At 34.8% G+C, this 26796-nt stretch overlaps 1 protein-coding gene across 1 annotated transcript in view; it reads right to left on the reverse strand.

The window, feature by feature from the left end:
• LOC149799643 (pleckstrin homology domain-containing family G member 7-like) overlaps nt 1–26796 on the reverse strand; it is a 135255-nt gene that overhangs the window by 94604 nt on the left and 13855 nt on the right. The window contains exon 2 of the mRNA XM_089958243.1: nt 4030–4109. Within this exon, the coding sequence (XP_089814369.1) occupies nt 4030–4109 (80 nt within the window). The remainder of the gene's footprint in view (nt 1–4029; nt 4110–26796) is intronic.

Below are 26796 nucleotides of genomic sequence, written 5' to 3' on the forward strand. Positions count from 1 at the left end.
ATAAAGACAAACACTAATTTTACGCACACTAAACTGAAACTTAATGTTATGCGTATACTTGGTAAGCTTCCTCTCAGAATGCCCTGCATGGTGACTTTGTTCTAAACGGCGGTCACCCATCAAATTTACTAAAACAATAAAAATGTCATTTGTACTAAGAGGTAGAGACGAATTCGTTTCTTGAAGAGTCATGAACAGGATACATGCTTTGCATACGCGCGCCTACGGTCCCGGGTCGATATCTGACTTCGGAAAGGGAAGTAGCCAATACAATTATCGAAGGTTTCCGCCTGTTTACTCAGCTACAAGGACTACTTTGAAATAAATTCTAAACAATCGACAGAAAGTTTGTAGAAGCTGTTTAAGCATGATATACAATCAGTTAGAAAAAAAATCGACAAGATTAAATGAAAATAAATCAAGTTTATAACTAGACAACACATGCATACAAGAATTCAATTATATGAACCTCCTTTGCGCAACGGGGTCACAGTTTATACACTGTCATAAGAAACAAGTTTTTTGTCATGGTTACATTACTAGCAAAACTTGGGCTCAAGCATGGATCTGACATTCTTGCAATCCGTTTGCCACAACGAGTGAGGACACATGCTGGATAATCTCAAGTGGTAATTGGTGAAAAGTGCTAGTTATTTCCATGTTTGTAAAATACGTGATCTTGATCCACCCTAAAAAGGAGAATGAGCTCACCGAAGATTTGCGAATCTTAGTTTGTGTACGCCGAATATTACGTACCGGTTTGTTCTTATTCTACGTCACCCATCCCTAATATAATATAATATAATATAATATAATATAATATAATATAATATAATATAATATGATATGATATGATATATGATATGATACGATACGATACGATACGATACAATACAATACAATACAAGACAAGACAATACAATATAATATAATATAATATAATATAATATAATATAATATAATATAATATAATATAATAGAAACTGGGTTTAATATAAGTGGGGGGGGGGACGTGAGAACACTACATTCTGCCATGCCACAAAAAGCAAACAGCTGAACGACATTCGGCAATATTAAAAAATGCAAACACTTTGTTATTCACGTGTGGACAAATTTGTAACTGATTTTTCATTAGGGCATTGAAATGGTTACAGGACAGATCATATCACTACCGGAATAAGATCGGTTATGCATCATATTTGAACACCTGTGCTTTTCTGCGAACCAAAAGATAGGCAGAGAGATGGAGTACAGATGCGATATCAGGTCGAACTAAAATAGCTTTTATTGTACGCTTAGAGCTAAGACTATCTGGTGATTTAGTACATCTTGCTTCAAACAATTATATATCAGGAACGACTTGTTCAGTGACAAGAATAGCAAATACTCTAGCTGTGTTTCAGATTAAAATCGATGGCGCTAATTAATCAACAATCAATCAAAATATCGCAGGTATCGTAAAAGGGAACCTATGTACACAAAATTCATATACAATCTTCTCAAGGACAGATTAAGTTGTCTTTAAAGTAAACATGGTAACACATCTCCAATATTATGCTGCCGATTCTGAAATGGCGAAAGTACCACATAGCTCGAACATGTGCCATGACTACAATGACCAACACAAATTACAAGAAATTAACATAAATTCCAAGAAAATATGATTTAGGACATGTTCATATTGGATAGCATTACTATTTTACCTTTTGGCTTAACCTGTTTATGTAGTTTCAGGGATGCTAGTTGCAGCTATTGTTACATGCTATCTCAAGTTTAAAAAAGGAGGGACCAGTCGGCGCCTTAATTGGCCTTTGCGCCAAGCAATGGATACAACGCAACTGCACCAAAAGTTAAGCGCGGAAAAATTCTAGTAAGAATATTAAATAACATATATCACTTTAAATTGTTTCTACCAAAAGAGATATGAATATATGCCACCAGATCAGCCAAAAAACCCAATAAGGGCCGACGGGGCGGGGGGGGGGGCAACCAGGACCCGGGCCCGTAAGGGGGACAGGGCCGAACAACACTTTTTAATTTTATAAAAGAAAAACATTGTTTGAACAAGTACTAGGAGAGGCTCGGGTGTTTCTTACCTCAGGGCCCGTGATCGCTCTCTTCGGCCGTGAACCCAATCAATATCATATTTACATAGATACAGCTCTGAAAACCTTATAAGCATTGATATTTCCTTTTCAAAAATGAACGATACAATGTGCTTCATTGTACAATAAGTAATACATGATATCTCGAATATCAGTCACTCGAGTTTTTGCATCATTCGAATAGTAGTCTTTGTCCAGGCGTAAAGTCATCTCTTGTGTTTGTCTCGAAAACTCCATTAACCGAAAACTTGAATAGTTTCAGCCAGCAAAAGTTCGAGATATCAAACTTCTCGTGTACTAAGATGATACACCATTTCAAACTCGAAACTGGAGTTGCAGCCGGCTTCGTAATTAAATGGCGTTTAGATCGTACGATGGAAGTGATCAACACATGGCAATGCCAAATGCCAGAACAAGATTGGTTCTAAAGCAAATGTTATACTAGAAACTGGACAAAGAACTTTGGCAAAACTATCTGCGCCTTCAAAGCAGAGGAGCAATAATAAATACACGTAACATGCTATTTTTAAACATTCTGGACAGAAACACTTAACAAGTATAAAACTCGTATCATCTTTTCAGCACACGCAGCAACGCTGACTTGAATTTTTTTAAGTTTAGGCCACTCGCGCTCGAGCGTGTTTGTATGTGATAACCACACTACTGATGTAGATTTGTATCCACGCTTTCTTGTTTTAGAGGTCAAACCGCCAGCCCTCTTATATGCGGGCACTAACACATCAAATCGTAAACCAGTGATGATTTCAGACACGACATAATTTTTTTTAAGGAGGGGGGTCTTTTCGTTTTCTATGACAAATCTTGGCGAATCTTTAAAATAGAATTTGTCCAATTTTATGAAAAAGACAACAAAAGTCCTAAAATATGAAAATCGTCATCTTTATGACTTGGTATACTATTTCAAATACTTTTCGAAACTATGTCTCATTCAGCGTTACAATAGTACTTAAAATATACCAGTCTGCGTTGGTCTTAAGTAATGCGAGAGAAATGCATGCTATATTTTGGGAAGTTTACAATATACAATCGTATATAACACACTGAGCCGATACGTACCCGGTATCTATTATATCGAGAAGCCTATTTCGTTTATCTTCCGACAGTTTCCTTCGGAGAGACATTTTGCACAGTTCCATGACCAAGAGAATATCGCTATATAACTGAACATCATTAGTGTATACAACATGTATGCATAGTCTCCATGACTGATTGAGGCAAGTAATGTGGAACGCCCAGTAGACAACAGGCATAACATAAGCATTTTATTTGCATCAAAGATTAATCACAAGACACGCGTTCCAGTCTTGACATATTGACAAATCTCAACGATCACGGAAATCCTAAGGTGGCCAAAATTAATTTTGCATTTTACGCTTTCCATTAATCTAAGACATAAAGCGATCGATCTTTGAACAATAGTGCACATAAACAAAATAAGTTGTTATACCATCTCCTTTAATTTATGCGCAAAGAAATAGGCCAGTACATCTTATATTGTAGCTATAACGTCATCTCATAAAACCATATCGTTGACGAATTTTTAATGGAATCAAGAACAGAAAACACCAAAGATTATAAGTTTGTTGTTGTCATGGTTTTATGAGATTTCATTGACACACTTAAGTGAGAACTGAAATTTCGTAATGTATGGGATTTTGACGGCAGATTCTTGTGAAACGGTAAATAACACATCAATATCTTTCAATTTTGCTGTTGTTGGCTTTGCTGCCGTGTCCCAAAACTGTCATTTTAATGGAGGCATCGTCTATTGTTTTGAACCTATGCAGCAGCTTATAGTAAAGCCCTGATAACTAGACACAGTGCGATCATATAATTTACAAAATACGTCTCTGAGACTCAGAGAGAGAGAGAGAGAGAGAGAGAGAGAGAGAGAGAGACTTACCTAGCTCCTTCGCCTTCATCACATGAATTGCTCGGAGAAACGTCAGGAGACAGAGTTGTAGGTGACACATCCCCAAAATTCTGAGGAAAAATGGTAAAAATACTATTAAAGGGTATATCCTGCATGTATTTTGTGTTATATATAGTCGTTTATTCATTTTTGTTTTGTTTCTGTTATGTAGTTTTCTGTACTGCAGTGTTTGAAAATAGAGCCTTTTCTCTTAAAGTCATCGTTGACATTTAAAACAACCCAACAGCACTAGATGATTGATATGTCAACTTAAAAATGAGATTTAATCGGTATTATTCATCTACACTAGTGTAATCTTAGTAACGAAAATAATTTCGCTGCATTCACAGTTTCTTTGTTAGAGTGAACACGAATGCTAAATTATTCACAGTTTCTTTGTTAGAGTGAACACGAATGCTAAATTAAACATGGACATTAAAGCACAAGCTTTTCTATGAATAATTTTGCGAAAGCTTTGCGATGAAAGCGTCTGAGAATTCAAGAATGAATAGACGAAAGACTCGAGTGAATAACCATTTTACCTTCTGGAAACTGAACCCAAAACTTCATACCTAAGAGTCATGGACGCCACCCTAAATGTATATGATAATGTAATCGTTTCAATTATTTACAGTACAGTGAGGGATGGCAACTAAATCGACCTGATTCAAAAGGAATAATTGAATAAGTATAGCCATTTGCTATCGATCTTGAATTGTGACCTTGACATTGGCGCTATGATAATGAGGTCTGAACTTGACATGTTTTGCAGGATTGTTATTATTGTTTTGTTATGAAGGATAAACCAGCATTTCAGTGTGGCCAATGCCCGGTACAGTTTTCTGTCGAGTTCATTATAGTCCGCTCCATTTATCCCCGTCGATGTTTAGCTCGTTTGCAAGTCATGAAAATTGCAAACTAAAAGATTATTTTAAAATTTATCGTACTGACTTTTTAATCCTTTCAGGTTAATTTTTGTATTTTAAGTACAATTTTTAAAAGTTTTAAACAGTTTAAATGTATTTATGACTAAATGTTCTATTAATACATATGTGGGGGTTTAAATAACAGTAGATGACTCAATTTATTCCGCCATATTTGTTTATGAAGTTAACAGCCTCGGGTATCTGATCAAATCATGCACAGTGCGCTACACGTTGACGGAAAGAAATGAAGCGGAGCGCAAAAAAATACTAAAGAGAATAAGATAATACTAGCCAAAAAAGACCGATAGTAAAAAAGGAAAACAAAATCAAACTTTATGGGGCAAGCAGCTTTGTTTGCTGTTATTGTTGTTGTTGCTGTTTTTCTATTTTTCTGTTCACAGAGGTCGTATGAACAATTCGAGATATTTTTCAGTTTTATTTCTGTCAAGATGAAGCTTTCTAAATAACGTAGCTCCATTATAATACAATACACAGAAAGCAACATGTCAGTCTTGTTTCCGAGTCGGCGGAAAGAATTAATTTGATATGGCGTAGGGACACGTTGCGGACGTGGAACTCAGAAGGATATTTATAGGCGTCGACATGAAAATACATGCCATATTTAGTATTAACACAGTAAGTATGTGAGCGCTTTAGTTGACAGATTTTGTTTCTGTATATTTATTATTGCATTATAGGATACTGACCTCAGATTACCAATGAAAGAAACCGAATAAAAAAAGTTCTTTCCCTTGACTTGTCATAAAATCCAATTGCCGTTTTACATTTATTATATATTCCACTCTTTTGCGGTTTCTCAATATTTTTAGTTTCTCAGTGTGAATGAAATTCAAACGAACTGGAATGTTTGAGAAAGTTAAATTTGGTGTAACTGACCAAATCGACGTGCCGGTAATTAAATATCGATATTTATCATTCTTATGATGCGTAGACAGATCATTATTAGTACCTACCCAATTTAATCTTACACGGTTCATCTAGGGTTCGAAACATGTATTCAATCCGTATTTACGTCCAACACAGCCAAATTGGAACTATTTAGGTGTTATCTCCGATGTTCGCGTCGATATTTTTAGACACACCAATCCGTTTTGAATTTAATTTAAACTCTAAAACCAAATATATTTAGAAAGCGTATGTCGCGTGCAAGGGCCCAGTATACGATTGCTGTTCACTGTATTTGTATCAATAGATACAATATAGGATATATATTTTGTGTTTCGTTTTACTACACTGCTGAAGTAAGTTGTGAGCAAGGCCAACTAAATGTATAAAATTGTCTCCATATGGAATATGTGAAGTTTTTCTTCTTGATATTTGTAAATATGAAAACAAATAAAAATGTGACGGCTGCGATATAAAAACTGATTTTGTGAATATGGAATATATTTTTTAGTAGGATTCAAAATAGTTCGATGTGACACCGGATAACATTAATAAACAATAGACTCATAGTTTCAAATACATTTTACAATAGAATTAAGAAATCAGCAATTCATCCTACGTAATATATAAGGGATATAACGTTTTTTTAAGAAGACATTTTTCAAGAGCGAAGTGGAAACATTATAATTGTCACGAGTGTCGAAGCTACGAGGGAAATTACGAAACTTTTCCACTTCACTAAAGATTTCTTTATATCTACATTCATATGATAGTTTTCTTTCCTCATAAACGTGGACCTGCAAGATTCTATCCCCCCACCCCATATTGTGCCAATGTGGTTAACACTTTACACGAATAAGCTATAATACTACATCGATAAAAAGAAGTCCCGAAATTATACATTAAGTTAGGGTAGTGACAATGCGCAAATGATCTCATACCTATAATAATGCGTTTAAATTTTGTCTTCTTAATTAATTAGACATTAATTACTGCTTTCATAAGAAAACTGTAACGAGTTTAATTTCGTAACACAATTTCTTGCGAAGACTGATACAGTGAACAGTGCTGGGGTGAGGATAAAATCATCACAGAACTGTCAGATCCTACAGATTTTAGAGCGCACGTATTTAAAGTAAAGATTGTAATGTATGTGAGTAAATCTAATAGAATGATGCTTAATTTTTTGTTTTGATTATTTCGTTAGTAGGTGCTCAAGGCGTGCTAGCAGAATACTTTGGTAGCAGACTATGCACCAAAATGTTGATAGACATTTGATTTCGGTGTGCAGTTAACAGTCATCTATACCTGATTTCTCCAAACAGGATTATGACTGTGGTAACAGCTAGAATCGCTCATTAAGCAATATTAGTATTATATTTAATCCGTGCTTTGCTGAATTTCTTTTTTGCGTAAGAACGTAACAGTGGGACTGACAATCAATATCGAATAGAAACAAGTTACATGAGTTCATTCAATAACAATTTGCACGTATCAACTGAAAATTATATGAAATAAGCAAATACTGGAAGTATTCAGGTAGTGTTTGATGATACATCCTCTTTTCTTACATAAATGTAAAATGTTAGCATATTTTAGGTCCTGTTCATCCTCAAAGAGAGAGAGAGACACAGAGAGACACATAGACAGACAGACAGACAGAGACAGAGACAGAATTAAGCATAAATATGGCAATAAACCATGCGTAAAGGCAGATATATTTTCTAAAAGGGAACTGAAAATAATTTCAGAGGTGACAATACCAATTTTATCACCACTGTGGCGATAAAAGTTTTTGTCAGAGTAATATATTTCAATATGTCATTTTTTTTAAAAATATATAACGAAAAATAAAACATATTGCCATAGAGGTTAGTCGACCTGGATTTGTTGACAAAGTTAGTTTACTGTTATATTTTTGACATGCATGCATATTATGATAATAAATAAGTCAAGAATAGCAGAAAACTATTCATTTTACCCTACCCACCCACCCACAACCCAGTAAATAAAGCCGTTTTAGACAAGACTGAAAATAATAGTTTTCTTATGATGTTTTCCATGCAAAATGATTACCTCCTCCATTGAAATTTCAATTTAATAATAGTCATTAATAATTTCATAATTCCGCTTTACGACCTAGCATAAAAACTGTTTAAATGCTATTTTATCTGAATACCATCGGGATCTGAGTAAAGTGTAGTTCATGACAAGTGGTATTTACAGCGTTATTTATGGGGTCTTATTACAGCTTCAAGCAGATATTCACGCATTGCAATACGCCATCACAGAGCAAAGAATGAACAAATATTTATTTTTATCTGAACAAGAAATATCTTTTTATATTGCAGGTGCAAATTTAAACAACGCCAAGTACATGTAAATAGAATTCCTTAATATTTTATGATGATCACCATCAATGTAATTATTATTGCTATTAGTATCACATCGTCGTAGTCATCATCACCATCATCATCATCTGGCAAGCTACGTGTCAATTTGTTACTTTGATTACGAAGTAAGATTGTCTTCACAATCATTAACATGAAATTATCTTTTGACGGGAATTAATAATAAACTCTCAGTAAAAAAAAGAGTCTTTGTATATCGTTTGACCAATTTCTCTTCAACAAATGTTAAAATCATTTATATTTCTATTACCAAGTTTCTTCTTAGATTTGTGTCATGCGAGTGACTCAACTATCATATAAGAAAAAAATGACTAATCTCAACAAACACTTCATTATACATTCAGATTTTTTCCCCATTTCATTTTTTAAACATCATGGTTGAATAATAGCTTTAATTTCAAGCAGCTGTAAAATATTAGACACGTTCATATGTTAGAAAGGGGCAAGGGATTTAACGACAAATCAACACAATCTGGCTATAGAATTCAAACTAATAGTTAATTTAAAGGAGCAAAAACTGCAATCGGATTGCAAAAAACTTTCGAAGATAAACACGTCCAAATAAGTATATTAAAATAAAGACAAACTGAAAAAAAGAGAAATCTTTAATAGAATGGGTAAAAATTGCTATATAAACCGGACTGTTTTAAAAAGATTTTCATCAAAAGTTCAGTGAATATATATCTAATTAGAAAAATGTGTCTCACAGGGTGAAGTCAATAGACCTGACAATAATGTTTTTTTTTTATATCTATCAGATTTTTACAAAAGATAGAGCCATCCTTTCGTGTCATTCCCAGGAAGAAAAAAATGATGATTGATTTAGTATCACTATGTACTCTAACGAGGCTAGAACTATTTTTTTCTCGAGGTTTCTTGGTCAATTATGAACATGCGCCAACAACTATCCCGTAGTCTTACTTGATATGCATAATGAAATGAATGACAGTCTCTGTAATAAATTTCTATCATGCAGTTCCAAACATGTGTCAAATCCCGCTGTACCAAACTAAAAATAAAAATAAAAACAACAACAGCAACCACAACAACAACAACAACAAAATCTTCACAAGCAATGCTGTCAGTCCCATGCAGTTCAAGAGATTTAGCGATAATAATATTCTTAAAGCAGCTGCAATGGCAGTCACTTTGGCTGCCCTAGCGGCACAATTTTCAGTTCGGTCCATCTAGACCATGGGATGTGTGTGTGTGTGTGTGAGAGAGAGAGAGAGAGAGAGACAGAGAGAGAGAGACAGAGAGAGAGAGAGAGAGAGTAATGGTTAATTGTTTACATTCAATTCCTATGCTATGAATTTTTACACACATACACACACATTATCGCGGAGTTTAATTTTGAAATCCTTATGTACCTTTTCCCGCACATCAATAAGTTGTTTTACCCACGATACAGGAAGACAACATAGGGTTTACGAGATCTTGCCCATACCTGCGCGTGTCTATTAAACCACTCTTCATACAACTGACGAAAGACACATGATACCTGTTATGTATATTTAATTAATTTAATTTGTTTGTTAGGTTTCAATATTTTTTTCTTAATTTTAATTTTTTATTTTCGTTATATGCTATGGGTAATGAGACATTGTATCTAGTTGCTGACCTTGTTCTAAAATCAGTGACAGTTTTGGTAAACAACTTTTTTTCTTTCTCAGAGTAAGAATCATTAAGTTGAGTCAAGGTCATACCTGGACTACGTGTCATTTATCATGTGCCAATTGGTAAGAAACTTCTATTTTTTACAGAAGAATGAACTTTTGATCCTCATTCTGGAATCTGTTTTGCATCTTAGTTATTCGTATAACTACTGTTTTGATAAGGGTTTGTCAGTTGGGCTTAACAAATTTGACACATCAAGTTGTATTATGTTGTGATCAGTTTGGGCTGAATTTTATTTTCTTCAAATTACTGAATTCATGTGATTGTGTTCCCTGGAACTATAAAAGTGCTCTGATAATTCTTTGACAAAGACAGTAATGGAATTTATACTGAATTCAAACCTAGAATAACATTTCTGTGATTCAACAGCAGACTTTTTTGACAGATCTGCACTTTGTAGGTTATTACACACGTCATCGCCTTCCATCTTGAATTTCATCGGGATTTGAACTGAGATTCACTTAGAACTTTTCATTGTTATGACATATGTTTATAGTTCTTGGATTATTTTTTAATTTAATTCGCAATACCGTAAGTTCTTTTTTTCTTATTTTTCACTTTGTATTATAGGGAAATAAGTTATTTGTTAAATTTTACAAAGCTTGTTGTCTTCACTCTTTTCTGTTATTTATTTCAAGAGCATAGATTCGTAACATACCTTTGAAACTCCGCAAAAACTATCAGTATGTGATGGTTAATATTAATACTTAAAACGATTCCATCTCTGAAAAGTGCATGTAACCGAACGTCCCACTGGGAAAACCTGCAGCATGATCCAATCAATAAAAACAAACAACAAAAATATAAAATTAATATAAAACAAAACAACAACAAAAACTATTTTTAAAAAAACAACAAAAAATAAAATAAAAAATAATATATATTTCTATTACCAAGTTTCTTCTTAGATTTGTGTCATGCGAGTGACTCAGCTATCACATAAGAAAAAAAAATGACTAATCTCAACAAACCTAAAAACGTACCCTTGTAATTTTGTTTTGTAAAAGACATATGCCAGGCCTCTTTCACGCCCTCCCCACCCCCCACCCCGGCCCACCTAAGTCTCCTGGCAGCACATCTAAGGGTTAATCAGGGTCCAGAGGTCGACGGTAGCTGCAAGTGTGCATTTGTCCTTTCAAGGACAGGAAGAGTATATTTCTATGAAGATAGATATGGGACTGTCGATAGTTTCCAAGTTCTGACCCAGAGTCAAATTCTGCGGGGCGGGAGTGGGCGTTAATGGGAGGATGTAAGGATAGCCCAAGAGCCCATTTTCAGTTTGACACATGAATTTGTCTTTTCCTGCGCAATAAAAATGAGTGTGTCTATAAAATGGAGGCCATCACGCAAATGATGACCAGGGTTTTCCACCTGTATATACCCTATAAATGATACTTGATGTCTCATTCACAATTCCATCTGACAAGAGATAATAAATAGGACAATTATCACAAATACTCATGTTCACACATATAACACAATAAACTCTTTGTCATTTCAATTTATGTAAATTGCCCGCAACCTCCCATCCCAACCACATCGGGATGGATCAAAATTCTAAAACAGTTGTGCTCATCTATAACACATTGTCAATTAATCCCAAGGGTTTAAGTTTATATCATGAACGGCTGAGCAATGGTTTTGTATTTATTAACGGCACGTTTATCACGTTATTGGCTATATCATGCCGAGGAAATAGGAGCTAAGTGCTTTTCCCAACGACACGCAGAGGCAAAATGCACTTTGATGGGTTGTTTGCATTTGAAATAATAAATGACACAACGTACATGTGAGTAGAAGAAACATGGATGTGCTTTTCATGCTCCGTTGACCGTGTTCTTTTATGTTTTTTTTAAAAAAAATTATGGAATTATTTTTGAATGTTCGCATAACACAGTTTCCAAGGCTCTGAAACTTGTGTGCCCATGAAACCCCATGTGTCTTGACCTTTATCATTCACGTTATCACCCATCAAAGTGTAAATAGTTTGAAGTGACATACTTTTATTGGCAAAGTGACTATACTACGTCTTGGGGTTATATAACAGCGAGCAGGCAAGACAAATCATTACACACAATTTACTTTTCACATTATTATGAAAACACGGTAACAACTCTAATGTAATTTTACCTGGTGTCCTCACCTTATACCTGTCGAAAATACAAATGGCATTCTTGTACATGTGTGTTGTTTTCATACTGGACTCAAGCCACAATTATGACTTCCGGGTCAGTATCTAACATTATAGTTCAAATCTTATTTTTACAAACGTTTTTCTCATTGTGTTTGGTGATCCATTTTGGATTCGATTTAGGCATCCTTGAACTGATTTAAAGGAAATTCTTTATTCTTTATGACAAGAACGGAACAGTGAGATCGTCAGTACCGACAAAACAAATTTAGGGACAATAAATAATGGTGACCCGAGGTCCGTATTGACGGACAGAATTTATGTTAAAAAAGCTGACAATTTGTAATCATTTATTCAGGGACGAACATGTCTGCATGGATATTATTATGAGTATTGATGCATTTTGATGAATGTCAACACATTTGCTTTTTCTTTCTATGATTTTCATGCGGTGAAACGAACGTACTCACAACAAGTGTCGTCTTTTCTTTGCGTTTCACACGATTTTCAAATTAGCTGCTGTGGTAAATATATTGGATGTCAATCTGGCAGCATTTTCATTTAGGACAAAGGGAACATCATTAGAGGAGTCAAGTTACTAATTCAACTCCCATAGCAAACATATGGAAACACCATCATATTCAAAATTTAATAACTTAAAATTTCTAGGTGCTGATGATCAGACTTATATTTCTCCATGCACAACTATCCTTGATGCAAGATTCTGTGTGGAGAACACCATATGACCGGCGGCATTTTTTAAATTCACATGTGCATGAAACACATGGTATTGATTCTGCACCAATGAATCGGTGCTACTTTCATTATTGAGTACTCCTAAGTAAAGCCTGTAAAAATACTAAAATTGCATCAATAGAATTTTGTCTATATTTGTAAAAAATACAAATAGGATAAGCTCTCAAAAGATATTTTTACTGAAATTTTAGTTTTCATTATTAACCAATTCTGGACCACCAAACTCGTATATACTCTATTATTAGTTCACCCATTTCTAGACTGGTTCACAATTCTTCCGTATAATTAGTACCGTCTGTACTATAAACATATTTAAATTTTGTATAAAAAGTTGTATTTTACTCATTGATATTGTAGCATAATGGTAAGAAAGAATTGGCCATGCTTGTGCATGGATAATAGTGCAATAGCATTTTATGTGATACCACTGTCTATAGCTAAATTGCATCCGCATTACATATTGCTGTTGTATTGTACTTATTAGTGGCTTATTCTTGTTATTAAAATAATTGTTTTCTGCCTTTGTATCTTCATGCTATCTTTCTATGGCAGGCTTACTAAACAAAAGAAACACAAGCATGCTGACATCAGTAGGTATGACATCACAGGGTATCAAATTACATCACGCATATTATTTTCATCTCTCACTGGCTATAAGACAAGTTTTAAATGTTTTAAATTTCAAAATTGCATTTCTTTTCTTGCTTACTCTCACAGAAATAAGATGCAGTGCATCCCTATTCATATCAGTCAAACCAAACAAATAAGTGTGCCACATGACAGGTCAAAATAATAAGAGGACATTGCCCTTTTGTGACTTAAACAAATACACACACCCATGAAGCATCAAGAGATGCTGACATTCCAAACTTATTTAAACTATCATCACATGTGATTCATCACTCCCAAATCTTAATAAAAAGGTATAAAAGCCAAAGAAAAGTTCCATAAGCTTTATTATACTAAAGAATTAAATAACAGAGTGTTACTTTTCAGTATAAAACTATGGGGAAGGGTGAGGAATTAAAGAATAGGCATAGTAATTTCTTCAAGCCTGGTAATGTTCCCCACAACAAGGGGGAAAATGTGCATCAACCCAAAAGACACAGCCACTTGAGGTCTGTTACATAAGGACAACAAGGGACAAATTTGAAAAAGCTATCCAAAGTTCCTATAATGCTGGCATTGATGTTGGAGACAGTCCATGTACAAACTGCTGCGGCCCAAGCTAAGAAGTAAGCTGGAGGTGGAGAAATATGTGGAAAACTTTGTGATGCCAAGGCAAGTCCATGTTTCTATGCAATATTCAGACACTGATAAAACTTATCACTGCATAAACTACTTGTTAAGTTTAACTAATGGAACTGAACTGCATATTAAAGTTGCCTAATACATACATATATATCTACATTTACTCAAAACTCATAAAAAGTTAAGAAAAAGTCTCAAAATTATTATTTTGGCTACTTTCCACTACAAGCAATGTTAAATTACTTACTTTTAATATAAAGCGGAATAAAATGCATAAATTATTGAAGAAAAGAGAAACAAAGCAAACCTTGCAATCACTCAATTACAGTCAAAGGGGAGGGAATACACCTTGATTTGGCGCTCCAAGTAGCAAGCTCTAATTTACAGCTAAATGATTCCTTACTATTACTTTATAGTAAGTGCAGAGTAATGTTGCCTTTTTAAATAGCTTTTGTTTCAAATCTGAAAAAATATTTCTGACATGAAGCTTGTTTTCATCTATTCACAACAACAGATCTGGAGAACAAAACACATATCACTTAGTGCACACAGGAAAAAATGCTGAGATGTGGAATAATGTGTTCCGAGAGGACCAGTTCTAACACCCTGACTATAAAGGTTTTCTATCATGGGACTTGGTACATGAGGAGAAAAGAGGTCGTGGTGTGGCGGGAGATAGCAATATGTTCAACATGCAGGTATACATCAAGAATGTTTCAACCGTATGAAGAGATGCTAAAGAGAGGTTGGGGAAGAAAAACTGCCTGTGTAAATAATGCAATACACATAGGACTTTTGCAGACTTATATTGGAAATGAAGGGTTGAAAACTATTCTTTGAAGTGAAAATGTCCCTTCCTGCTCCCGTAACAAAAGGGATGCAGAAAAGTTCCAATATTGTTTGCCAAACAACTGAATGTACCAATATGAGAGACATGGCTGAACATGGAAATGGTGTCAAAGAGTTTAATTCTATGATAGGAAATAAGACAGATTTAATGGATATTCAGTGTGACTCGACATATAATAATACAATACACAGGTTGTGGCAATGCAGCATGTGCAGTTTTGTGCACAGTTCTTGATTTTTACAATGCTCTCTGCTTTGATTTACTGAATGTGTCTTTAAAGTTAAATGATCAGCATTGATACATAAGTAATTGTGACATAAATGGCTTACATATAAAATCTCTCCCCCACCCCCTTTTGGGGAATTGTTGCATGTGTTAAATGGTATTTAACCATATAGGCCAATCTGTGGCACCATCATATGAAATTCTTCCATCAGGCCATACTATGCTCTTTTCCCCATGGCCTGAGCTATCTACTGCCACTGTCCAGTGTATAGAACCCTTCCCATCTGTCCTTTGTATAGATTTATTCTCCAAAATCACATGCAAACCATGAAAAAAAGACTCCATTATGATTGTCATATGCAAAAACCACCAAAATGATACTCTGGATGCACATGGTAACCATGGAAACAACGGGCTCCTATTATGGTATAGGTCACATGTAGGAGTCAATGTACTAATTCAACTCCCATAGTAAACATATGGAAACACCATCATATTCAAAATTCAATAACTTAAACTTTCTGGTTGCTGATGATCAGACATATTTCTCCATGCACAACTATTCTTGGTGCAAGCTTCTGTGTGGAGAACACCATATGACCCGCGGCATTTTTTTAATTCACATGTGCATGAAACACGTGTTATTGATTCTGCACCAAATGAATCATGTGCTACTTTCATTATTGAGCACTCCTAAGTCAAGCCTGTAAATATACTAAATTGCAAACAAAGAATTTTGTCTATATTTGTTGAAAATTACAGATAGGATAAGTTCTCGAAAGATATTTTTACTAAAATGTTAATTTTCATTATTAACCAATTATGGACCACCAAACCCGTATATGCTCTATTATTTGTATCCTAGAAGTCTTTTGGTGAAAACCCCATGTCATACTGATCATCCATTCATGGAGAGTGGTAACAACAGAATTTGTGAGAGACTCATCATGGCAACCATACTGGATTTACGACTGGGACCATTTTCATTTAGGACCATCTAGGTATCATAAGAAGTCTCTTGGTGAAGACTTCATGGTGGTATACTATCCGTTTGGAAAGGAGTAGAGATAACAAAATTTTAACAATGGCTGCTGTGGCGGCCATATTGTACCTCAGATCAGCACCATTATTTATTTAAGACCAGCATGACGTCTTAAGAAGTTTTCTGGTGAAAGTCCCGTCAACATGACTCTCTGTTCAACAAGAGTTGTGATAACAAGATTTAAGATGAATAGCAATAATACGATTTTCAAGATGGCTGCCGTGGTGGCCATGCTGACGTCAGACCAGCGCCACTTTTTTTTGTTGCACCAACCAGACTTCATATTTCTATGACCATCCATTCATGAAAGCAGCAGTAAAACGTTTCAAATGGCTGCTGTGGTGTCCATATTGTACTTCGGATTGTCACTTATTCATCCAGGTCCAACTTAATAATAGGAGACGTCTTTTAGAAAAAGCCTATTTTGATATGATCATCCACTCTGGAGGAATAACGATAAAAGAACTGCAAGATGGCCACAGTGGCGACCATATAGGATGTCCGAACAGAACCATTTTCATTTAGGACCAACTGTACCATGAGATGAATATTTGCATTCAAAATTTCAAGGCAATTCTCTAAGTAGTTCAGGAGTGGCGATAGCAAACGTGTGCTAACGGATGGACGGACACCGGACAAGAGAACATCCCACAAGGTCTTATGGCATATGACCAACAGAGTTAAAATCAGTTCGATGTATTCACAACTTTCTCGGTTAGTCATAGTATTTTAAATAACAGAGGTCGTCTGAACGGCACTATCGGCATGCATTTTAGTATGAAACGTATATTTCAATATAATTTCTTTTTGGAAAGCTCTGAATGGGAATCTAAACAAACACACACACACAAATATATATATATATATATATATATATATATATATATATATATATATATATATATATATATATATATATATATATATATATATATATATATATATATATATATGACGCAGTTAAATAATAGTTCATTATTTTGACGATTTTTTCCTCAAAGCAGGATCTGATATCAAGACACTAACGATAATAACTGAATATAAAATAACGTGATGCTCTACGTATACGTTTCCAAAAGAAGCAAGAGTAATAATTTTTAGCACCTATTTTATGTTTTGATTACAAGGACATAAAATAAAATTCAGTCATTTTATCTTCCCATTAGATAATAAATTTTCCACATATAGAAGCTCATCAAAATGCAATTCTACCTATTAGCTCAAATATTCCGTTTAATGGAAATCAGCGCACGCGTTACTGCTATGTACACGACAAAGGATACGTCATCCAGGTTGGAGAACACTTTATTATGCATTCAGATTTTTTCAATTTTATTACATCATAGTTAAATAATAGAACAAAAGTTCTGCACATTCACTTTGAGAGTTTTACTTTCAAGCAGCTGTGAAAGTTTAGATAAGCTCATACAACAGAAAGAGCGTATAACAGCATAGCAAGGGGTTTAATGGCATATCAAAGGCAAATGTTGCAAAAAAACATTCGAAGATAAACACGTCCAAGTAAGTATATAAAATAAAAGATAACTGTTAAAAATATAAAGTCCTTGCAATATTGGGTAAAAGACTGTTTGAAAAGTGGCAGATTTTCATCACAAGGGTTGTGAATATATAATCAATAGTAAAGTGTTTAACAGGAAGAAGTCGATACACCTGTCAAGAATTTGTTTTATTTTATATCTATCAGATTTTTTATAAAGAAAGAGCCATACTTTCACGTCCTTCCTTACAAGTAGGAAAACGATGCTGACTGATTTAGTATCGCTATGCTCTCGAACGAAGCTGGAACTATTTTTTCTCGACGTTTCATGGTCACAAATGAAAAGGCGCTAACAACTATCTCAGAGCACAGTTTATTTGCGAAATGAAATGAATGACAATCTCTGTGATCATCAAGTTCCAAACATGTATCAAATCCCGCTGTACATAAAAAAAAATGCTGTCATTCCCGTGCGAAGTCCCCCGTTACCGCCAGAAACGGGTCAACCACTACCAGCCAAGCCGGGGAAATACACTATAATAGTCATTAAGCTCGTGAAGTTTTCCGTGACAACTGCAAAACAACTGTCAATCACATTTAATGGACATGCTGTTCTCATTTGTCGAATAATTTGTGTTATTGACATTTATGATAGTGACAATGAGAGACCCTTGTCCGACACTCATCATTTATTTAATTGCAATATTCATGCGTAGATCAGGTGATCAAAATGTAATCCATTCGTTATTTATGATGAATTTCGTATTTAAAAAGTTGAGCAATTTATTCTGTATTTAAATTATATCTCAGATTCGCGTCAACTTCAATTACTTGTTCTATATCAATCATACAGAACTCTCTCTCTCTCTCTCTCTCTCTCTCTTTCTCTGCTATACGCAAACCGTTGACTGCGGAAGAAGTAAAAAGAATCAACGATAACAAGATTTTAAAACATTAATCTGGATTTGCAAGTCGCATCGTTTTCACTTAGGTCCACTGAGACACTATAAGAAGTCTCCTGGTGAAATCCACATGACAATAGTGCTTTTCGTTCAGATGGTGTAGCGATAACAAGATTTTCAAAATGGATGCTTTGGCGACTACACTGCAAGTCAGGACAATACCATGTTCATTTAGGACTAATTAGATATCAAAAAGAGTATTTTAGAGAAAACCCAATGTTCATATGACCATCCATTCAAGAGATTCAGTGATAAAAAGATTTTTAAGATTGCCGCTGTGGTGCCCAAATTGGCTGCTCAAGGGGCAGCATCTTAAGTTAGGTCCATCTACACAATGGGATGTGTGTGTGTGTGTGTGTGTGTGTGTGTGTGTAGTTTCATGGTTATCATCCAATTGAATTAGGATGATTAGTGATAACAAGCTTGTGCATACGAATAGACGTGGAACGAAACAATTCATAGGCTCTTCTGGTCTTTGACCAGTAGAACTAAAACTATATAATGGTGAATCATTTACATTCGATTCCTATATATCTTATGCAGTTAAATATATAAATTCGTTCATTATTTTGATTATATTTTCTAAAAGCAAGGCCTGTTTTCAAGACATTAAGGATAATAACTGACTATAAAATGACGTGATGCACTACGTAAACCTTACCAAAAGAAGCAAGAGTAATAATTTCTAGCACATATTTTATGTTTTGATTACAAGGACATAAAATAAAATTCAGTCATTTTATCTTCCCGTTAGATAATAAATTTTCCACATAATGCAAAATGCAATTCTATCTATTAGATCAAATATTCCGTTTAATGGAAATCAGCGTACGCGTTACTGCTATATACACGACAAAGGATACGTCATCCAGGTTGGAGAACACTTCATTATACATTCAGATTTTTTCCCCATTTCATTTTTTAAACATCATGGTTGAATAGTAGCTTTAATTTCAAGCAGCTGTAAAATATTAGACACGTTCATATGGTAGAAAGGGGCAAGGGGTTTAACGACAAATCAACACAATCTGGCTATAGAGTTCAAATTAATAGTTAATTTAAAGGAGCAAAAACTGCAAAAAAGGGATTGCAGAAAACTTTCGAAGATAAAGACGTCCAAGTAAGTATATTAAAATAAAGACAAATTGAAAGAAAAAAATCTTTAACAGAATGGGTAAAATTGCTACTTAAACAGGACTGTTTTAAAAAGTGTCAGATTTTCATCAAAATTCAGTGAATATATATTCAATTAGAAAAATGTGTGTCTCACAGGGTGAAGTCAATAGACCTGACAAGAATGTGTTTTATTTTATATCTATCAGATTTTTACAAAATTAAGAGCCATACTTTCACGTCATTCCCTAGAAGAAAAAAAATGCTGATTGATTTAGTATCACTATGTTCTCTAACGAGGCCGAAACTACTTTTTCTCGAGGTTTCGTGGTCAGTTAATAACATGCGCCAACAACTATCCCGTAGTCTCACTTGATATACATAATGAAATGAATGACAGTCTCTGTAATAAATCTCTATCATGCAGTTCCAAACATGTGTCAAATCTCGCTGTACCAAACTAAAAATAAAAATAAAAACAACAACAACAACAACAACAGCAACAACAAAATCTTCACAAGCAATGCTGTAATTCCCATGCCATTCAAGAGATTTAGCGATAATAATATTTTTAAAGCTGTTGCTATGGCGGTCACTTTGGCTGCCCTAGCGGCACAATTTTCAGTTCGGTTCATCTAGACCAGTGATTCTCAAACTGTGTGCCGCGGCACACTAGTGTGCCGCGAGAGATCTGCAGGTGTGCCGTGGGAGTTTTGAAAAATATTTAAAATTGCTAGCGTTTTGAAACCTTGAACATATCGAAAAATTAAATGGTAAATCAATGTCGCTAAAGTTAAAAAAGTAACATATATAGTGCAATCAGTTCAAAGGCAATCGAAGTAATTCTGCCGTTTGTGTCTTCGTGGTTTTATGAGTTTGGATTTTCAGCATTGACTGAAATCAAATCGAAAAAGAGAGAGAGACTTCTTAAAATCGACAATGAAATGCGCGCTTGTTTGTCGACGTAGGAGTCTCGCTTCAATCTGATTTGTTCTCGAAAGCAGGCACACCCTTCACATTAAATTTAAAATTAAATATATATGTAAAATTAAATAAGTTCTTCACCATAAAAATTGTTAAATCTTTTCAGGTGTGCCGTGAAATTTTTAGATCATTTTGGTGCGCCGCAAGACAAAAAGGTTTGAGAAACACTGATCTAGACCATGGGATGTGTGTGTGTGTGTGTGTGTGTGTGTGTGTGTGTGTGAGAGAGAGAGAGAGAGAGAGAGAGAGAGTAATGGTTAATTGTTTACATTCAATTCCTATGTTATGGATTTTTACACACACACACACACACACACACACACACATTATCGCGGAGTTTAATTTTGAAATCCTTAAGTACTTTTTTCCCGCACATCAATAAGTTGTTTTACCCACGATACAGGAAGACAACGTAGGGTTTACGAGATCTTGCCCATACCTGCGCGTGTCTATCAAACCACTCTTCCTACACCTGACGAAAGACACATGATACCTGTTATGTATATTTAATTAATTTAATTTGTTTGTTAGGTTTTAATATTTTTTTCTTAATTTTAATTTTTTATTTTCGTTATATGCTATGGGTAATGAGACATTTTATCTAGTTGCTGACCTTGTTCTAAAACCAGTGACAGTTTTGGTAAACAACTTTTTTTCTTTCTCAGAGTAAGAATCATTAAGTTGAGTCAAGGTCATACCTGGACTACGTGTCATTTATCATGTGCCAATTGGTAAGAAACTTCTATTTTTTACAGAAGAATGAACTTTTGATCCTCATTCTGGAATCTGTTTTGCATCTTAGTTATTCGTATAACTACTGTTTTGATAAGGGTTTGTCAGTTGGGCTTAACAAATTTGACACATCAAGTTGTATTATGTTGTAATCAGTTTGGGCTGAATTTTATTTTCTTCAAATTACTGAATTCAAGTGATTGTGTTCCCTGGAAATATAAAAGTGCTCTGATAATTCTTTGACAAAGACAGTAATGGAATTTATACTGAATTCAAACCTAGAATAACATTTCTGTGATTCAACAGCAGACTTATTTGACAAATCTGCACTTTGTCGGTTGTTACAGACGTCATCGCCTTCCATCTTGAATTTCATCGGGATTTGAACTGAGATTCACTTAGAACTTTTCATTGTTATGACATGTGTTTATAATTCTTGGATTATTTTTTAATTTAATTCGCAATACCGTAAGTTCTTTTTTTTCTTATTTTTCACTTTGTATTATAGGGAAATAAGTTATTTGTTAAATTTTACAAAGCTTGTTGTCTTCACTCTTTTCTGTTATTTATTTCAAGAGCATAGATTCGTAACATACCTTTGAAACTCCGCAAAAACTATCAGTATGTGATGGTTAATATTAATACTTAAAACGATTCCATCTCTGAAAAGTGCATGTAACCGAACGTCCCACTGGGAAAACCTGCAGCATGATCCATTCAATAAAAACAAACAACAACAAAAGAAAATAAAAATAAAATAAAAACAACAAAAAAAAATTTAAAAAAATAAACAAACAAACAAAACAAAAAAACAAACAAAACAAAATAAAAGCAAAACAAACAAACAACGGAACAAGAATTTTACCGGAAGACAAGGGAAGTAATTGAAGAAGTCTGAAAATAAATTTTATCAGAGTAACCTCCCCCATATGACCACAGGGGAATGACAATATTTTAGACATCATAATTAGGTCAAAAGAAAGGTAATTATTAAATAAATCAAATAGATATTAGATAACTTAGTGCTGCATACAATGTATAACAAATAGATTCATTAAGTAAGTGCATTTCTACGATCTCAAGCCGAGAACATACAAAATGGGTTCACATGCGGTAGTGTAACTTTCCTGAGCCACTCCTTTCATAATAAAATCATAAATATTAAGTTCTGAGATAACAGTTTTGTTTTCTTTGCTTGTGATGTGGTCAAAAGGATCTATCCGTTTATATATATGTATATATACACACACACACTATCTATGTATGTATGTATCTCTATGTATCTATCTACCTACCTACCTACATATGCATTATTATGTCTTCTGTTTATTTCTTCCTGTATGCCTGTCTATTGAACTTTTTGACATTGTATTCGGTTGGAAATATATTCTTTTGCTGCTAATTTCTATCAGCAATTTCGATAACTCTTACTCTCCTACTGCAATTTGATGTGTTCTGTAGTAGTTAGTTCCCTTAGCTTATTATACACGATACCTTCGGTTTTACATTGCTACAAATACTTAGTGTTTGTTAGTCGATTTACTACGAACGGTTACACGTTCCTGATGTCATTCGTTTGTGCGTTTTGGAACAAACATAATTTTGTTACAAAAGGTTGATATAATACATTCACTCGCCAGAATTAAAAATAATCTGCTCAACACTTTCCATATATAACTGTAAAAAGTGCACAAATAACTCTCCAATATAGCGCAAAAACAGACAAGCTGATTACAGCATTATGTATATTGTTTCTCAATCGTGCTTAAGAATTTTAAAAATCGTTTGCTGTCATGTATTTTTTCTTTCCTTTATATTAGATATTGTGAATTATTTAATATACATGTAATACAAAAGTCCCTTATCTTCCAGATGGTGTTAGGCTCGGCCGTCTCACAATGACGAGTACCCAGTTCCTAAAAGTCCCTTATAAAATTCATACGATCAAAACGCACAAAACGCATGTGTGGTCACTGGATCTTAATATAGGAAAACCCATGAAATAACCACGCATGTGTGGTCAACGGATATTAATAGTAGGAAAACACATAAAATAACCACGCGCGTGGCCAGTGTGTTTGATATGGATATTTAAAGTAGTAGCTTTAACAATTTTTCAGTCATATCGCTACGATGTCTGCAGTGTGACAGTTTATAGTGATGTCTAGTACTGGGGCATCATGCCACAGACATGTAGCACGATGTCTCCCACCCAGTCACATTATCCTGACACCAGGCCGACCAGTCCTAACACTAACCTCTTAATGCTGAGCGCGAAGCGAGGCAGCTGTTAGTACCATTTTTGTAAGTCTTTGATATGACTCGCTCTAACCACTAGGCCACCGGAGCGGTCAGTGGATATTAATAACAAGAAAACCCATTAAATAACCACGCATGCGTGGTCAATGGATATTAACAATAGGAAAACCCACGAAATAACCACGCATGTGTGGTCAGTGGATATTAACAATAGGAAAACCCACGAAATAACCACGCATGTGTGGTCAGTGGATATTAACAATAGGAAAACCCACGAAATAACCACGCATGTGTGGTCAGTGGATATTAACAATAGGAAAACCCACGAAATAACCACGCATGCGTGGTCAGTGGATATTAATGACAGGGGCGTGAATAGTATTGAGCTCAAATTCATGTTTATGAGGGAAGCCACGTAGACTCACTAACTGCCTTTATTCCCACTGCCTTCGCACTAAATAGTTTTTCATATGATGGCGTGCCTTTAAACAGTAATCAATCATATTTCCCCCAAAAAATTCTTTCTGTGACAAATAATGAAATAAGATCAACCATTTCACGGTTTCGCATTATGGATTGGAGGAAATGTTTTTGTAAAGCCGAAGGGTTCAAAGTACACACTGTCCGTAATAAAGTAACACTCACCTAGTTACCCTTTATCAAGATAAATATCGGGAAAGTTCTGGACACTCGGACACTCAGCTATAAAACTATAAAGCAGAATATTGCGAATTTACCCCTGCTGTAACTTTGTAAAATCCTTTTACATCTTTCTCGTAAGGATGATAACTTTTGAAATAAGAATATTTAACTTTCTCAAGAAAAACACTGACATTTTTATATAGTTAAGGGTCCAAGGAATCAAAATCACGTAAAGCGTTACATGTTGGAGTGTTTTACTTGCGCTGCTTTTAGTTGAATCTCCATCCCTAAGTAAAATTCATTATATAGAAAAGAACTATGTCACCAATTGTCCAGAAAATAATAACTGAATGAGTATTTTGGAATTCATCAGATCTGCACATCACAGACTCCTCTTGTCAAATACATACATTTAAGCTTATTTTGGGGAGTGATTTTCATATTAGCATGATACTTAATACGATGAATCCGGCTTTACGAAAAATAAATTCTACGCGGCCTATTTATGGGGTTCATAAATCGCTAACGATTTCCCAAGATTTGTCTTGTATATATGTTTTGTTGATTTTTATTTTTTTCTCTTTGTTTTTGGGTTTATAAAAATTTTCATCCTTTTTCTTTTACATTATTAAGAAGAGACCGAAGTAGCAATGACATGACATTGCATCTAATCTCTGAGTTCAGAGCATCATGATGTACTTAAACAAAATGCTCCGCAGGTGGCGCTCTCGCCTATCCGGAAATTCGACTACCACATAAAGCTGACATATGCAGCATTCTTGCAGAACTAAATTCTCCTATTTTTCCTTCGTTTTCATACGGATTCGCAGAAAGCAGAGAAAAATGCGGAAATCGTAAGCCACGAGCCAGCAATTCGAGCAATGTTATTGCTGACTTTTCACCCTTTAAAAGCCAAAATTTAATGCAAAATTGACTGAAAGGACAACTCAAAAAGAGGCTGGCCAAGGTGTCACATGAGGTGTGAAAGCTGTGTCATAATTTATGTACGTCTTTGTAAAGTGTTTGACACTCTGCTTATAAGTGATTTTATTATATACTTAAGTGCTAAATATCGAAATTTATTGGTGAAATAACTGTTATGCTGGTTCATTCCTATATTGTCATGTGAGAAAAATATACTAGTATCCTTTTGGTGGCGCTATACAGTTTCGCATTTTGCATAGGGTTAGGATTTTAAAGAAAAAGAATGTCCCCGGCTTTCCTCACTGGTTATACTGGCTATTTAAAAAAGACCTTGTATATCTTAAGTATAATGCAAAGAGCCTTTAATTCCCTTTATTTTGGTGTATGATTGATGGGTGTACTATGGGTTATAGAGTATACAGCTTGGCCTTACTTCAAATGTGCACCTTTCAAAAAAGTGCTAGCTCTACTTGGTCATTTTCACTTCCTGAAATTCAGAGGTAAATTGTATAAAAAAGAGCCGATAACTTTTTTTACATTTTATATATTTGGTAATTCATTCATTGCACTTTCAGAAGCTGGTATTGTCTAGTCTGGCAAAATTCATTTTCCCTATTTTAATAGCTGCTATGTATAGTGTACTTTAGACTAATTCAGACTGATTTTTTAACACAAGGGAGCAGTCATTTTAGTTAGCAGTGTGCTTAAATCATGTAAAATTTCCAAAAGTACAATATCCAAAAGAAATATCATCCACATTACATTAATGTAGCATAGAGGTATGCCAACATTCTCTCCACTGTGCATGTTTTAAATGCGAACTACTTCACCTTACATACGTCACTCTCTCAAAAGTACATATTATCTGGTGAGCGCCACCTTTACTCTTGCATGTGAAAATATAAGATTTCCCATCATGCCATGCGACGCTTGATTGTGTGTGCCAATGTTATACCTGTAGAACGAACAAAAAAACGAGCACTTTGTGAGCTAGAACAAATAAACAGAAACTGCATGACTTTTCAGACATGGAAATTTAGTGTGTGTGATTTGGATTTCTAGCGTAGTTTTAACAATTTTTCAGTCATATCGCTACGATGTCTGCAGTGTGGCAGTTTATACGGATATCTAGGGCTGGGACATCATGCCGCAGACATGTGGTATGATGTCCCACTATGTCACATTATCTTGACACCAGGCCGACCAGTCCTAGCACTAACCTCTTAATGCTGAGCGCCTAGCGAGGTAGTTGTTTGTATCATTTTTATAAGTCCTTCGTATGACTCGGCCGGGGTTCAAACCCGCGACCTCCGTCATCCGAGGCAGACGCTTTAACCACTAGTGCACCGGAGCGGTTTGACATGGAACTTTAAATTTTACTGAAGAAACTGACCGTTCACGTCTCTATGAAGTTATTTCCCCTTAATTCGTCGGCAACAATGATTAGCACGCTGTGATGGATTACTGAA

This window comes from Sinohyriopsis cumingii, chromosome 5 (genome assembly GCF_028554795.1).
Source record: "Sinohyriopsis cumingii isolate HCF-2022 chromosome 5, ASM2855479v2, whole genome shotgun sequence".
Lineage (NCBI taxonomy): Eukaryota > Metazoa > Mollusca > Bivalvia > Unionida > Unionidae > Sinohyriopsis > Sinohyriopsis cumingii.